At 37.4% G+C, this 14,095-nt stretch overlaps 1 protein-coding gene across 2 annotated transcripts in view; it reads left to right on the plus strand.

The window, feature by feature from the left end:
- Positions 1-14,095, plus strand: part of TTC27 (tetratricopeptide repeat domain 27) — an 89,888-nt gene that overhangs the window by 56,373 nt on the left and 19,420 nt on the right. For both annotated transcript variants that reach the window (XR_005557784.1, XM_039352346.1), the window contains exons 12-14: positions 308-430; positions 9,334-9,561; positions 13,486-13,584. Coding sequence is in view for 1 of the 2 variants with exons in the window: in XM_039352346.1 (XP_039208280.1) it covers positions 308-430; positions 9,334-9,561; positions 13,486-13,584 (450 nt within the window). In the remaining variant the exon portion in view is untranslated. The remainder of the gene's footprint in view (positions 1-307; positions 431-9,333; positions 9,562-13,485; positions 13,585-14,095) is intronic.

The following is a 14,095-nucleotide window of genomic DNA, read 5'->3' on the forward strand; positions in this document are numbered from 1 at the left end:
TTATTTGTGTGCATATCCTGGTTTCTTCTTTCTGTTCCAGTATCTGGAAATGGAGAGAGAGCCATTACTTCCGTGTATAGGGTAATTCTGAGTGACTAAAGTTTGTAAAATCCATAGCCAATCTCTACTAATTTTAATTTTGAGAAATTACAAGTGCAAAATTAATAGACTTTCCTAGATTTCCATACCTTTGAGAACTGTCTTGAGCATTTCAAGTTATTTTATAATCTAAATTCATGTAAGCACTGCTAAATGTTGTTCTAAAGAAAAATGCATAAATTGAATTTTTCAATATTCTACTTTGAAGCGTCAACTTGCAAGCTTACTCTTTGACCTTGGATGTACCACTTCAGCTCTGCAGCTCTTCAAAAAGCTTGAAATGTGGGAAGATGCTGTTATCTGTTATGAAAGAGCAGGCCAGCATGGGAAGGTAGAGTACTTCCACTCTGATTGCTGTTTTTATGTTTTTAAAATGCTGTACCTTTTGTACATATATGGCTTTCTTCCCATCAACATCTACCACTTCAAAACTATCTAAAATTGCTTATGTTACTTGCACTAAAAACAAAGCAGTAGCATTAAAGACAAAAAAGATGATCAAAGAAAATGAAGGGAGTGGGGGGAGAGAGAAATGAGAACAGGCATTTTTAAATTACATCTCTTGATTTTGAGGGAACCAAAACTGAATGTAGCTACATGTTTACATTAGTCCTCAAGAAAAAAAAAGTGTAATTAACTTGGTGATAAGTAGGATTCCATGGCATGAGACATTCTTGAGAAAATGAGCAGAAATTGGGTGGGAGTTCCTAAAAAAGGAGACACTAAAAGCAAAGGGCGGCTGGGAACAAATGAAGCTAATGAGACTTCATAAAAAAAGCTTGACGATCAGAAAAGATGTATATAGGCTATGAAAAAGGGGAGAGGTTGTCAAGGAAAATTTGGAAGGGCTAGATTTGTAGATCAGGTATTAAAAATTTTCTCAGAAATGCTAAGAACAAAACTGCTTTCTTCAAATATGTTTAAATGAAGAAGAAGCAAAAGAAATAACACCTTCTCAGTGAACGTTTGAAAATGGCAGAATAAATTCCAGAGAAAAGGTAGGAGCATTTAAATTTTTGCTCATTCTCTGAAGGGGATACCATCAAACTAATTTAAGAGCGAGTTGGAGAAGCAGGATCCTAATGTCAGCTTGATAGAAACATAGTCTCCAGGAAAAGAGAGTTTGCTTCCTAGCTTACTCAAGAAACTTACTAATTGTTTCACCAAATGTCTACTCACTATCTTTGAAAATTTTTAGATAATGAGGTACCATAATGTTTCTCCTCCTTTATAGGAGAGAAAAAAGAAGGATCTGGGAAGCTTCACTCCAGGGCTAAGCAAAGTATTTAAAAGAGGAAACTTCACAATTAAAGACAGCATGAGCAAAGCACTTCTTTACGGAGCATTAAAGGCACTATATTGTTTGGGAGGCCAATATGGTGCCTTTGAAGGCTGTGCCTTTGTGTGCATGTGCATCTGCTTCATTTCTCTCTTGGGCCCCATGAAATATTCTTTTCTGCATTGGTCAGCCTCAAAATACTGTGTCTAGAATTTAAAGACTGAACACCAGTCTTTTAAAAAAAATCAGATGGATACAAAAAAAGACAACATAGAGAATCAGGACATCGGAAACTAAGTTTAAAAGACAATTTGGGAGAATTCAGAAAAGACATCTGAGGGGATAATATTATAGCCCATTTCAAGTTTTGGGGTAGGGCAGGGAGTCCCACAGAATAAAGGCAAGGCCTGTCCTCTGTTGTTCCAGAACACAGAACAGAGAATAGGTCATGGGAAAATAGGTTCTGGGTGAATGGCAGGAATAGCTTTCTAAGGCAGAAGCAGTTCAAGGGAGGCAACAGATTCCTCTTTGTTCAGAAATAGAGAGCTGTCTCTCAGGATTGCTTTAAATCCAAATGTAGCATTGAGCAAAGGGCAGATCATTTAATTGACCCCACCCAGTTCTGTGATTCTCTGGGTCAGGGCAAAGAAATGGAGAATTAAGGGAGAAGGGAGAGCTACATGAATATTCTGATACAATTCCTCAAAGTAATTTGATGGATGGCGGGGAGGGGGTGTAAATCATTTCCAGATTGATTTGCAGGCACCATCTTGCTATTTTTTCTCTGACATTTCCCTTGTTTTCCACTTAATTTTGTACTTTTATCCTAGTTATCTTTGGTTATCAGTATTCCTTTAGCAATCTGTATATTTTGATAGGATATCATGTGTTAGACCTATACCCAGAATTAGATGATTAAACGCATCATAATTCTAGGCTCTTGATAATTTCAATTTCTCACCAGCATTGATTACTGCCATTGTCAAGATACATTGATATTAAATCCAAAATAACTTCAGGCATGCTATATTTTTAAAACTGCTTAGAGAGTTAATATTTAAAAAAATATTTTTATTGCACAGCTCTAAACCTCATAGGTTTTTAACAAGAACTCTGCAAGAATTAGAAGCTCAAGATATATATCTGCAGTATTTCCAAGTTTGCTATAGAAAGGAACAGTGAAATAAAAAAAGGCAATCTGGATATGAAAAACACTCCAGTCCAATTGCTCCCAATGGCCTGCTAATTCAAATTCCATTTCAAATTCCAGTGCTAGGATTGGAAGGCGTACCAAAGAACCATTAGTGCTCCATGTTATCCCTGGTATTTGGTCAGAGTTAGACCATGCTATGGCCGCCACAGTAATCTCAAAACCAGTTTCAAATGTTTAGTGTGGGCTGCCAGCCCATAGCCCAGACACTTCCTCCAGCATCTTTTACCAACCTTCTAGATGTTACACTGTGCTGGGTGAGAAATTCACAAATATTTAGTATGTAACATCCTGACTGTTGCAGGCCAACAAAACAAGAAACCCAAATTCTGTGATCTTTAAAACATTACAGAAAAATACACCCCAGCCCAGCCCAACAATCCCCAAATGCAGGAACTGTAGACTGTTTGGAACCCAGACAGGATGTTATAGGCATATCCACATAATTTGCTTTCCCAAGCAGCTAGGTATGTGGAGCAACAAAGTGTGTATTTTCATATTTCAGACATCGGGTAATTCTTGTTGGTTTTAAGAGCATACTTATTGACAGCCACGTAAGTCTGCCTAACATACTGTAGCCATTATTTGCAACTCCTAAGTATGGTAATTACAGACCAAAGAATTCATGTCAGTGCAAAATTATGCTGCTCTTTCATCAGGAGGTTTGTGACAGGGTTAAAATGCCAACCTGAGAATCTTGTCAACCTGAAGGCCATGTATTTCGTATTTGTTAGGAATTGATTTTATTTGGATAAATTCAGTACCAGTATGTACTGCTTAGAAATAGAAATGGCTGAAATAGAGGCCTGGAGGCAGTGGCAGCTAGTTGAAACTATCGACGGGCCCATGATTCTATAGCCCTGTGTCCTATCCTCCTCATACACAGAGAGAGAGACAGACACACCACAAGGGTTTGAAGACTTTATTGAGGCTTCACCAGTCCCAGGTAGTATTCCCCAGGATTCACCCCATGCAGGAATCAGTGCAAAAACTAATGCGTCCACTTCTCACAGAGCAAATCCTTAAAGTCACCCACCAGGTTCAGAGTCTCAAGCCAAGTCCATGGTCTGAGCACAAATCATGGAACCAAAGTCCAAGTTCAAAGTTCAAGAAGCCAAGTCTAAAGTCCAGTCATAGGAGCAAGGCTTAATCCAAAAGGCAAGGGGCATGACAGCAGATCAGACGCATGGCAAGAAATGGATGAATTGTTTCCAGCATTGGTTTGCTCCATGTGCTGGGCTAAATAGCCACCAGCCAGTCAGCTCATTAGGAAGAACAAGGCTGCCTCTTTGTGAGTAGCCTCACCAACCTCCATTGCACCTCTTTCCTCTCAGTCCTGCATGCTCTGGGATCAGGTGGAAGAAGCAGTTCCTCCTCATCCCTGCTGACCGGCTGCAGCTGAGCCCCTTTTCTGCTCTCTGCTTCTGGCTGGTCTTCCCCTCCTGGCTGTAGCCCTCTCTCTCTCTCTCTCTCTCTCTTTTTATTTTAGACCAACAAAACAAAACAAAGCACAACAAACATTACACACATACACACGTAATATATCCTTTTTTGTTAACAGTAATTTGTAACAGTACTCTTCTATTCTTTACATTTCCCCCCTCTTTCTTCTTTGAAATATTTGTCCTTATTGCCCCATTGTTTCTTATTTACATTTTCCTTCTTCCATATTCTACTACTTACTAGGAATCCAACATTATTCATTGTAATAACACTCATGTTTTTTATAAGACTCAACCGGAATTCCATCTAAGCATGGTGATCATACAAATATTCGCATATTATTTAGTGCATATACTGTTTTTACTCTAATACTATTTCCAACATTAAAATTCACCCCTTTCCAAGTATATTTATTTAATTTTATTTTTCTTTGACATATATAATAATTCCTCCTTTCTTGTTTTATGCTAATATTGTGTATAATGTTTCTAAATTTTACTTTCTCTAATAATTTTCTATAATCCTATTTTATGTAAACTTCCTAAAGATACATCATATCTACATCCAATTTCCTTGGATTGTAAAACGTCTAAACTCTTTTTCTTGATATATTTAATCCTTTAATATTTATAGAAAAGAGCTTAATTACGTCTCCCATTGTTAACTTGATCTATTTTTTTTGTTTTTATTTTGTTTTATACTTCTTGTCTCTATAAGTCTTCCTTTTACTTCTCTTTCTAACCTTTCTCTTTCTTGTAACTTTTGTATTTCTCGCTCTCAATCAACTTCCTCTAATAGATCTTCATCATAACTTTTACACTCCGGCTCTTCCCTACTTTCTTGTTCTTCTCCTTGTGAAAAGTAACTCTCATAAAAGTCCCGTGCTTTCTCAAGTGTATCTATCTTGTATTTTTTCTCCTGCCAAGTTAAAAGTATGCCTTCAGGTATTAACCAACGAAACTTAACTTTATATTTAATTAATTGAGTCGTTAAAAATTGGTATTCTCGTCTCTGATTTTGTATACTACGTGGTATTTGTTTTAATACAATTATTTCTTTACCCTTATACATTATTGATTCGTCTCTTGTTTTTTTATATATTTCATCTCTTATTGATCTTCTAGTAAACCTTATACGAACCTCTCTCGCCAATCTATGCCTTCGTGCATAATTTGTATATACTCTATATGCTTCATCCATGTCTCTTTTTACTTCCAATTTTTCCTTGCCTAAAATCACCGCCAAAATCTCTGCCATCTTTTCTCCCAAATCTTCCTCCTTTTCCTCAACAATATTTTGAAATCTTAAACAAAACGAAGCTTTGTTCATTTCCAGAAAAGCAATAGATTCAATCAACTCCCTATTTGCTTGATCAGATTTCTGTATCATCCCTTCTATTTTACTATCAACAAGCTCCATTTTTGTTTCAACTTTTTGAATTCTTTGTTCATTTTCCGTCATTGTTTGTTGTATATTACCTATCTTATCATTCATATTTTTAATTTCATCTCTCATTTTTCCAATATCATTCTTAATTTCTTTATGATGTATTTTCATTTCTTCATGATTATTTGCTATTGCCTCTTGGGTCATCATCATTGTTTCTTGAATTGTTTGTAGTGTTATCTGCAAACTCTGTGGGTTCATTGCCAATTCTATTTTTCCTTTTTCTTTCCCCAACATGATTCTTTGGCCTGAAGGAGAGGCCATTGTATTTGTGGGATTTGTAACTGTTTTTTTGCTAACTTTAGTTGTAGTTACAGTACTTGTCATTTTTATAACTTGAATAATATTTCTCCACTTTTGCATAAAGAATATATATAATACTTCTGACTATAAATCAATATATATGACTATAATATCATTGTATAACATTAACCTTAACAACTAAAATTACAAGTAAAGTTGTACCTTTCCTTATCCCACTATTTATCTTGTACACTTTATAATATTCTTAACATCTGTTATGTGTATATATATATTTCTATAACACTATACACGATACATATATTTATACTATTCTCTAAGTGTTGTCACCACTCTTAATTTCATTCGCTATCACTCTTACTTGAATAGTCACCTGTTTATATTTCTCTACTATGCTATGATTACTTTTCCACTTCTATTTAGTTCAATTACTCAATTACACTTATTTCTATTTCATTAATACAATTTATTAAACAATTCATTTATTTCAATACTTTTAGTACATTTGCCTGAGTCCACTTTTCTACTTGTAGCTTAAACACTGCTTGTATGTGAGTGAATATTGCATCAGCCTTGTAGCCATGTAGCCCTCTCTTTATCAGCCAGGCATTCGTCCGATCGTTCCTCCAGCCTTTGTGAGGTTCCCGGCCTTTCCTCCTCCTCTTGCCCAACTGCACCTGATTCAGAGTCCCCGGCATCTTCCAGATGCTCCTTGGTGCCCTATTCCCAAGTTCCTAAAGCCAGGTCTTCTTCCTTGTCCAAGCCGGCTTCTGGAGTATCCATTACACCCCAGCCTTGGCACTACCCGGACAAGAACTGCTATGCAGCGTATCCAAAAGGCATAGATAAAGTGAGATAGATGTTGCATAGCATTACATTCATAAAAGCTGCTGGGCTGGGTGGGGTGACTATGGCTTTCAGGGGTGGCTGTGGCTTTTTCTGCAACTCACGTGTGACCTGCACCTCCTCCACACCCAAGGTCACCCGCATACTCCTTATCCTGGATTCCTTCTGCTTAAAGACCCACAATTCTTCATTAACAATAGATGGGAGTGCTGGAATTATGGTCACTAAGCAATGTAGTCATGTGACATCTTGCTCTACAGTGGAATTTCTGGTCCCAATTGTGATAATACCTGTATTTGACAGAAGAGCATTTTAGAATGAAAACTTTCTGTTTTAATTTCATCTTTTAGGATTAGAGCTTTACGGTACTTTTTTTAAAAAACTGTATAGTTTCTATCATTCTTTGAAGAAAAATATAATTTTTCACATTTTTCACTAATCAGAAAATAAAAAAAAAACTTTACAGACCAATTTTTTTTTTGAGTCTTACCGTTTTAAAGCATGCACTAAACTGCTATAAATGATAATCCTGAGTTCTGTTAATTGAGTTCTCAATTCCAGTGTTTGGTTGAACTATTTAGGTGATCAGAATGTTATAAAAAGAACTACATCTTTGTCATTTAAACCTAAATATTCCAAGAGTGTTTCAATCAACACCATCTTAAACTAGGGTAGTGTTCTCAAGAAAAAAATAATAATGGCAAACTGCTAAGCAGTTGTTAAATTCATTTAGGTATTCCCACAACAGTTATTTATCAGTTGATTGGCTTGATTTATATTCTGTCACCGTCAAAAAGCACAGCAGTTGACGTACACCAATAAGAACAGAATAAATCGTTCATGGTAAAAGAATGCACAAAATAGCACAAAAGCAACATAATAATCAGTCAGTCTAACGGTGTCAATCCCTTCCCCCAAAGGCACTGAAGCAAGTCTGTTTTTACAAGGTGGCAAACTGAATTTCTGAATTTCTAGGGAGGCTGTTCCACAGTATAGGTGCATCCATATGTGCCTATAAGCTCCTTACCCTACAGAAGTGTGTGAGGGGGGAGTGGGGTGTCCTAAGCAGGTTCCCAAGTATGGACAAATCAGAACTTGGGGGGTGGGGGGAGAAGTTGTTCCAAGCAAGTATTCTGGTGCCTGGAAACCAGCACTTCAAATATTATATATGTATGTGTGTGTGTATGCGTGTATGTGTAAGATTGCATACCTTCTGATAATTGTACTGCTGCAGTCAAAGTTCCTAAATGTTTTCAAAGGCAGTCCCATGTAAAATACATTATACTAGTCCAGGTGAATGGTGATAAGGGCATGAGTTACTGATGCAAGATGCTAATGGTTTTAGGTGGTCACATCTTCTTGATGGTATGTTGCAAGCAGCATTGACCTGTCCATCAGGGAAGAGAGGAGAGTGGCAAACTGAGGGAGATGAGTGAGAAGCTGCTGAATCAGTGCCATCCAAATTTAAATGTATATAAGAAGGATTGTATTTTCCCAAGTGCTTAGTTACCTTCTTTTATATCGTTCAATAAGTCAAGCTAGGCAAGGTTTTGAGCCCCTTGAGAATGTGTTCCTGTGTTGTAATGAACAAATATGTTACCAAAGAATGGTTATTGCCCTTGTTTCCTTTTCTTTTTGGTTGGGCTCACTTTGGCTTTCATCACCTTTTACTTGGCGATGCTAGGAAAGAGGATGACATTTTCTAAATCCATGTTGGCTGTACCACTGAGCGATGTCCTATTTTCTTTCCTTTGGAATTGGTAATGAATTCATTGCTGCTTTACTCCAGGTCAGCTTAGAAAATGTAGTTTTGTGCATTTGAACATAAAATGTTATTACTGTGTTGGGTGGCTCTTTGAAAATACACTGACCTAAATTTGAAAGATGGGATAAAGAAGCAGCCCCCTGTGCACTTTTTACCTCTGAAATGTTTATTTACAGGGCAGACTATGGCTCTGAAGCAGAAGAGAAAACAAGAAAAGAAAGATTTGCCTAGCTTTTTAAATTCCTCACAATACTAGCCTGCTGGGGCTTGCTTTCTTTCTTTCTTTCTTTCTTTCTTTCTTTCTTTCTTTCTTTCTTTCCTTCCTTCCTTCCTTCCTTCCTTCCTTCCTTCCTTCCTTCCTTCCTTCCTTCCTTCCTTCCTTCCTTCCTTAATTATTCTTCCTGACAAGTAAGTCTGGTGCAGATTGTCCAGTTTTCACTGTTAATAATCCTTATGTTTATTTTGTAAGCTTTGCTTCCCATTATCTGCTTGTTTTTTCTTCCATTGTTGTCATAGTTGCAAAATGTATTTTAGGGCCAGCACATTTTTGAAACTATCTTATTAAGGAACAATATAACTAAAACAGGGTATAACAGTTACAGATACTATTGTGAATTCAAAGCTGATATGAAATACTGTTGATACCTACTAAAGGAGACGAAGTCATGTATCTGAAAGATGCTGCCCCAATTCCTCCTAGTAACACTCTTGTAAGTCATTTTATTTGTAGCTTCAATTCACTGCTTGGTTGGACTTTCAATAGTGACTTGAGAGGGGAATGATTACTAAATAGCGTCAGCAACCTTAAATGGATGCTAGGAAGGGGAAGATAAGCACTATCTGCCTGCAACAAGTTCTGCCATTTCCAGCCTCAGATCATGCAGAACATTGAAACAAATTACATTTGTAGCTAACAGCAGAATGCTAGCAGTGCCTGGATTCTAGTTTCCTCCTTCCATTTCTTCTTCCATTCTTTTCCCATAGGCAGAAGAAATTTTAAGACAGGAGCTAGAGAAGAAAGAGACAGTAGGATTATACTGCCTGCTTGGAGATGTTCTTAAAGACCATTCATATTATGACAAAGCTTGGGAACTGTCCAATCACCGCAGTGCCAGGGCTCAGCGCTCAAAGGGCCTTCTTTATCTTCGCAACCGGAATTTCAGAGAATGCATAGAGTGCTTTGAGCATTCTGTAAAGATTAACCCAATGCAGGTAAGTAACTTCAGCTCCTTAAAACAATTTGTAACTTGGTTTCATAAATATTCTGCCTAATAACTGAAGCTCCATAACACAGAATTTCTTTGGTTGATGGAGTTTAGGTGTCAGACATTTTGTAAAGGAAAAGAGCATAAATGCCAGGATCATCATCCCTTTTCAGTAGATAACTTCCTCAAAAATTTGAAAAATTAAATTTGGATGCTGTTCCTTCAGTTCTGAACTCAAAGCATTCAGTTCAAAGTCAGCCGTTCTCTTGCACTATAGTAGCTGAATATTTTGTTCTCAGCCTTTATTTCCTCAGTGTCCCCTGGGGAAGCATTTGGGAAATGTCATACCTTCTTCCCCGTACCTTCTTGATGGTGAGAGACAGTTATGCCTTGACAGCATTTTAAGATTGAAAATACAGGAAAGTATGTTGAGAATATAGATGTTCTGAGCAGGGGAGGCAAGGAATGTTGCAATCCCATCCCCTAAGAGGATACACCTGGTGGGACCCAGAAGAAGGGCCTTCACTGTGGTGACTCCCTCCCACTGGAACATCATCCCTCCAGAAGTTAGACTGGCCCCCACTTTGACACTCTTTTGGAAGGCTCTAAAGACGTGGTTCTGCCAGTGGGCCTGGGGAATCCAGAGCGGGATGGAGCCCATTAAATAGCTGGTATGAGTGTGTGTTGTCACCGGTGGGTGAGTTCTTATTTTATTACTTTTATTATTTTTATTTCTTTTATATTGTGTTTTTATTTCCTGTAAACCTTGAGTTACTGTGACTGAGTAGGTGGCAATATAAATTTTCCAAACAAACAGACAGACAGACAAATAAATACTGTTAATGCCATCTTCTTAAATAGCCCCCAATCTGAAAAAGCAGGAACAGGAGTTTTGGGAGAAAGCCTTAATTAATGGTCCTATCTTTATAAGGTTCTTAGTATTAAGCCAATTTTTTCACAAACTGGTTAAGATGCTTACTTTGGGAAGAGGATTTTATTGGAATTAACATCTCATGCTGGCTATTGAGATTCAGGGAAACAGCTTGCTATAAGAACCCTTTCTCTAAAAGTTGTGATTATGAAAGGCCTCTGGTTTTTCACAACTCTGAGTGATTTACCAGATCCCATTCCATAATTGCCTCCGGAAGTCATGGTTTCTCTCAGTCTGATATTCTTCTGCAGTTTTCTCTCTGTTGGCCCTCTCTAAGGCCTCCTTCTGAAATGTACAAAGATAACTTAAATACATTTCCTGCAATTCTATGGCATACCCTTTTTATCATTGGAAAAAGCCCTTATTTCTATAAAATTACTCTTGCCTCTTCTAAGAAGATAGAAGTGCAAAAAAAGAGAGAAAAGCATTGTTCTTTAATCTGGATTTCATTTCCAAATAAAACAGCCTAAGAAAAATCAGTTGTCTGTTTCATGATTAAGGCGATTGAAGCAAGCTCCCTTCTGATGGATGCTGAGATCAGTTTCATGAGTAAAAAAAGTGGTATAAATTTGCAAGGAGCTAGAACCACTTCAAGTCCTATATTGTAGAACGGGGTGAAACCAACAGACATTACTATATTACAGTTTACATCAGTCCTACCTGGCATGGCTAATAATCTGGGATGATGAACTCCATGTATGATCTAATCTTTTAGAAAGAACAGTTAGGTGTGTCTATGGAGTGATTAAATCACCTGTACCACTATACGCATCTATTAAATTTTCAGTGGTATAATTTTGTATATCTCAAGAAACCTATTTTCAAATTCACATTACTATCTGCAAAGGTAAGGCACAGACCATAGGGCATCAGTCCAATTCCATGTAAAAATTACCAAGAATTACTTTAGGATTTCAGTGTTTAATTTCTTGATGTGAAGAGATGCTGTAATATGTGGACATTATAAGAAGCAATGACTTAAAAAGCTAACATAGGCAGTAGGAAGATGAAAAGAAGGATGGAGAGAGAAGAGGCTGACACACACTTGTTCCATGGCTTAGACGTTAAGATTTATTGCAGAGAGTAGACTGGAAATTTCTGGTTTATTTCTGTATGGTTTCCAATAGATAGTAAAGAGTCTTTTTAAAAAATCTAAACAGCTTCACAATAATGACAAGATAACATCACTTTGTTCTAAATTAAATTGCTGAAGAAAAATATAATGCTTTTGCTAAAAGTGTTAGTGCCATTGAAGTTCTGATTTTTTTAGAGCAAACTTCTGGAACCACAGCACTTTTAATTTTAAATGCATGTTTTTGCATTTGACTCTAGAATCACCTAGATATTCTAGAAAAAGAATACAGTGGATCCAACTAACCTGAAATCTGCCTTTTCCTGATTTATTAGACCCCATTTGTTATATCTGAATCAGGCCATTCTGCATACAAAAGGCTTTTCATTGTGTAACTTGAGATTGAATATATATGTAATGTTCCCTTCTGGGGAACCTAGCTCTGCATCTCAAAATTTATGCTTCGAATAGAGGGTTTGGGGATTTTTTTTGTCTAAAGGGGAAATTCATATTAAGTCATTCTCAAGGAATGAGGAAGTGCAGGGGGTGTCTTTTTATTGGACTTATTTGTGCACAAGGATGTGACTTTAAAAAAAAAGGGTAATTATTTAGTGAGGCTACAAATTCCTTTGAAGTTACAAAATTAAATGTCCTCAATTTGCTTACTGGTTTCATTTTATTTCCAAGCATGTTCTCTGAATACCATGTATCATATCATGTACATTATACATTATATATATAAATTTTAGTAGAGATTGTAACAAAGGTAAAATATAAACATGAAAATATATAAATTAAGAAAAAGAAAAAATGCAGGGACTATTTGAATTTATGTCTACAGAAAAGTAAGATAAAGTCTCCTTAACCCATGGTCAACCCCTGGTAACTTCATAGATAACTCCAAGCAATTTTCTTGGTTAAGTGCAGGGCCTCTTCTGGCATGTTTTTTCACTTCTTACTCTAGCCTTAGTATTGCTTGAGTAGTTGCCCATCCAAGAATTAACCAGGCCCGGTTGTCAAGACTTTGGATCAAGTGTAGCATTAAACTTTCTGGCTACTCCTCATTCCAAATTAGGCACAACAAAGTAAGATAAGTAGTTTACGTTAGAGAATTAGGGAACTTCTCCTTTGAAGAGCATCCGGAATCCTGCCTGCTATGTATACTGGCCCCCAGGTTTAAATGCTAGTCCTCTTTCTCCCACCTATTTGATTCAACAGTTATGTAGCTGCTGATTTCCTAGCCTTAAAAGTTTATGCCATCTACCCCTTGCTTACAAATAAATGACTTTGTCATGAAAATGAGAGAATTCCCTCTCCTCAGCTTATGTCGTTTTAGCTTGTGAGCCCAGAGAAGATCAGCCTGATCCTGCTGGTATAAACATTTGCTGTTGGTTATGAAGGGGAAACAAACCTAAACTCCTGGAGCCAGCTGAAGTTTACCAAATCACTGTGGCAGTGTTTCTCAACCTTGACAATTTTAAGGCATGTGGACTTCAACTCCCAGAATTCCACATGCTGCTGTGGAATTCTGGGAGTTGAAGTCCACATGCCTTAAAATTGTCAAGGTTGAGAAACACTGCACTGTGGACTCTTGTATTAAAGTATCTTTTCATCAGAGTGATGATCTGGGAGAGGAGAACAGGAAAGATATCCAGTGCCCTCTTTAGAACATGTCCCTGCTAGGTTTATGTCAAAATTTTAGTTGCCACTGTTATCCTTACAGCAGTGTATCTCAATCTTGGCAAGTTGGCAGCACGGGGAATTCTGAGAGTTGATTTGAAGGTTGCCATGTTGAGAAATACTGCCCTAAGGTTTCTCAGTCCTCCCCATTTCGCTTCCGTAATTCTCAATCAATACGGTCCTAGCTGCAGGGAGATGTTAGGCTGGGAAAGGCTGCTTTGATCCCTGTTGTTTTATTTTTCTTTCAGTTAGGGGTGTGGTTTTCCTTAGGCTGTGCCTACTTAGCATTGGAAGACTACGAAGGTGCTTCCCGGGCCTTTCAGCGCTGTGTGATGTTGGAACCTGATGTAAGTAAATGGAAAAGGAAAAACAGCCCTTAGGGGTGCTTTGATTAAAAATCCTTTTATTATCATTTCCTACATGTAAAGTTGGTGGATTTCTCAATGAATTTATGTTTGAGAGTCAGACAAAGGTTCCTTGCAGAAAAAAAGCAGCTGTTAACAACCATGGAGGAATTGTTATAGTGATAGTCCTCGACTTACAACCATTCGTTTAGTGACCATTTGAAGTTACAATGGCACTAAAAATAGTGACATATGACCATTTTTTTTCACACTTAGAACCATTGAAGCATCCCTGCGGTCACTTGATCAAGATTCAGACGGTTGGCAAAACTGGCTCGTGTCCGTGACGTTTGCAATCTCCTGGTGTCATGTGATCACGTTTTGTAACTTTCTGACCAACAAAATCAGTGGGGAAGCCAGATTCACTTGACAAGTGTTACTAACTTCACAGGTGCAGTGATTTGCTTAACAGGTGCGGCAAGAAAGGTCATCAAATGGGACAAACCTCACTTAA

This window comes from Crotalus tigris, unplaced genomic scaffold, assembly GCF_016545835.1.
Source record: "Crotalus tigris isolate CLP2741 ecotype Arizona unplaced genomic scaffold, ASM1654583v1 scf7180000018420.1175843, whole genome shotgun sequence".
NCBI classification, from domain to species: Eukaryota; Metazoa; Chordata; class Lepidosauria; order Squamata; family Viperidae; genus Crotalus; species Crotalus tigris.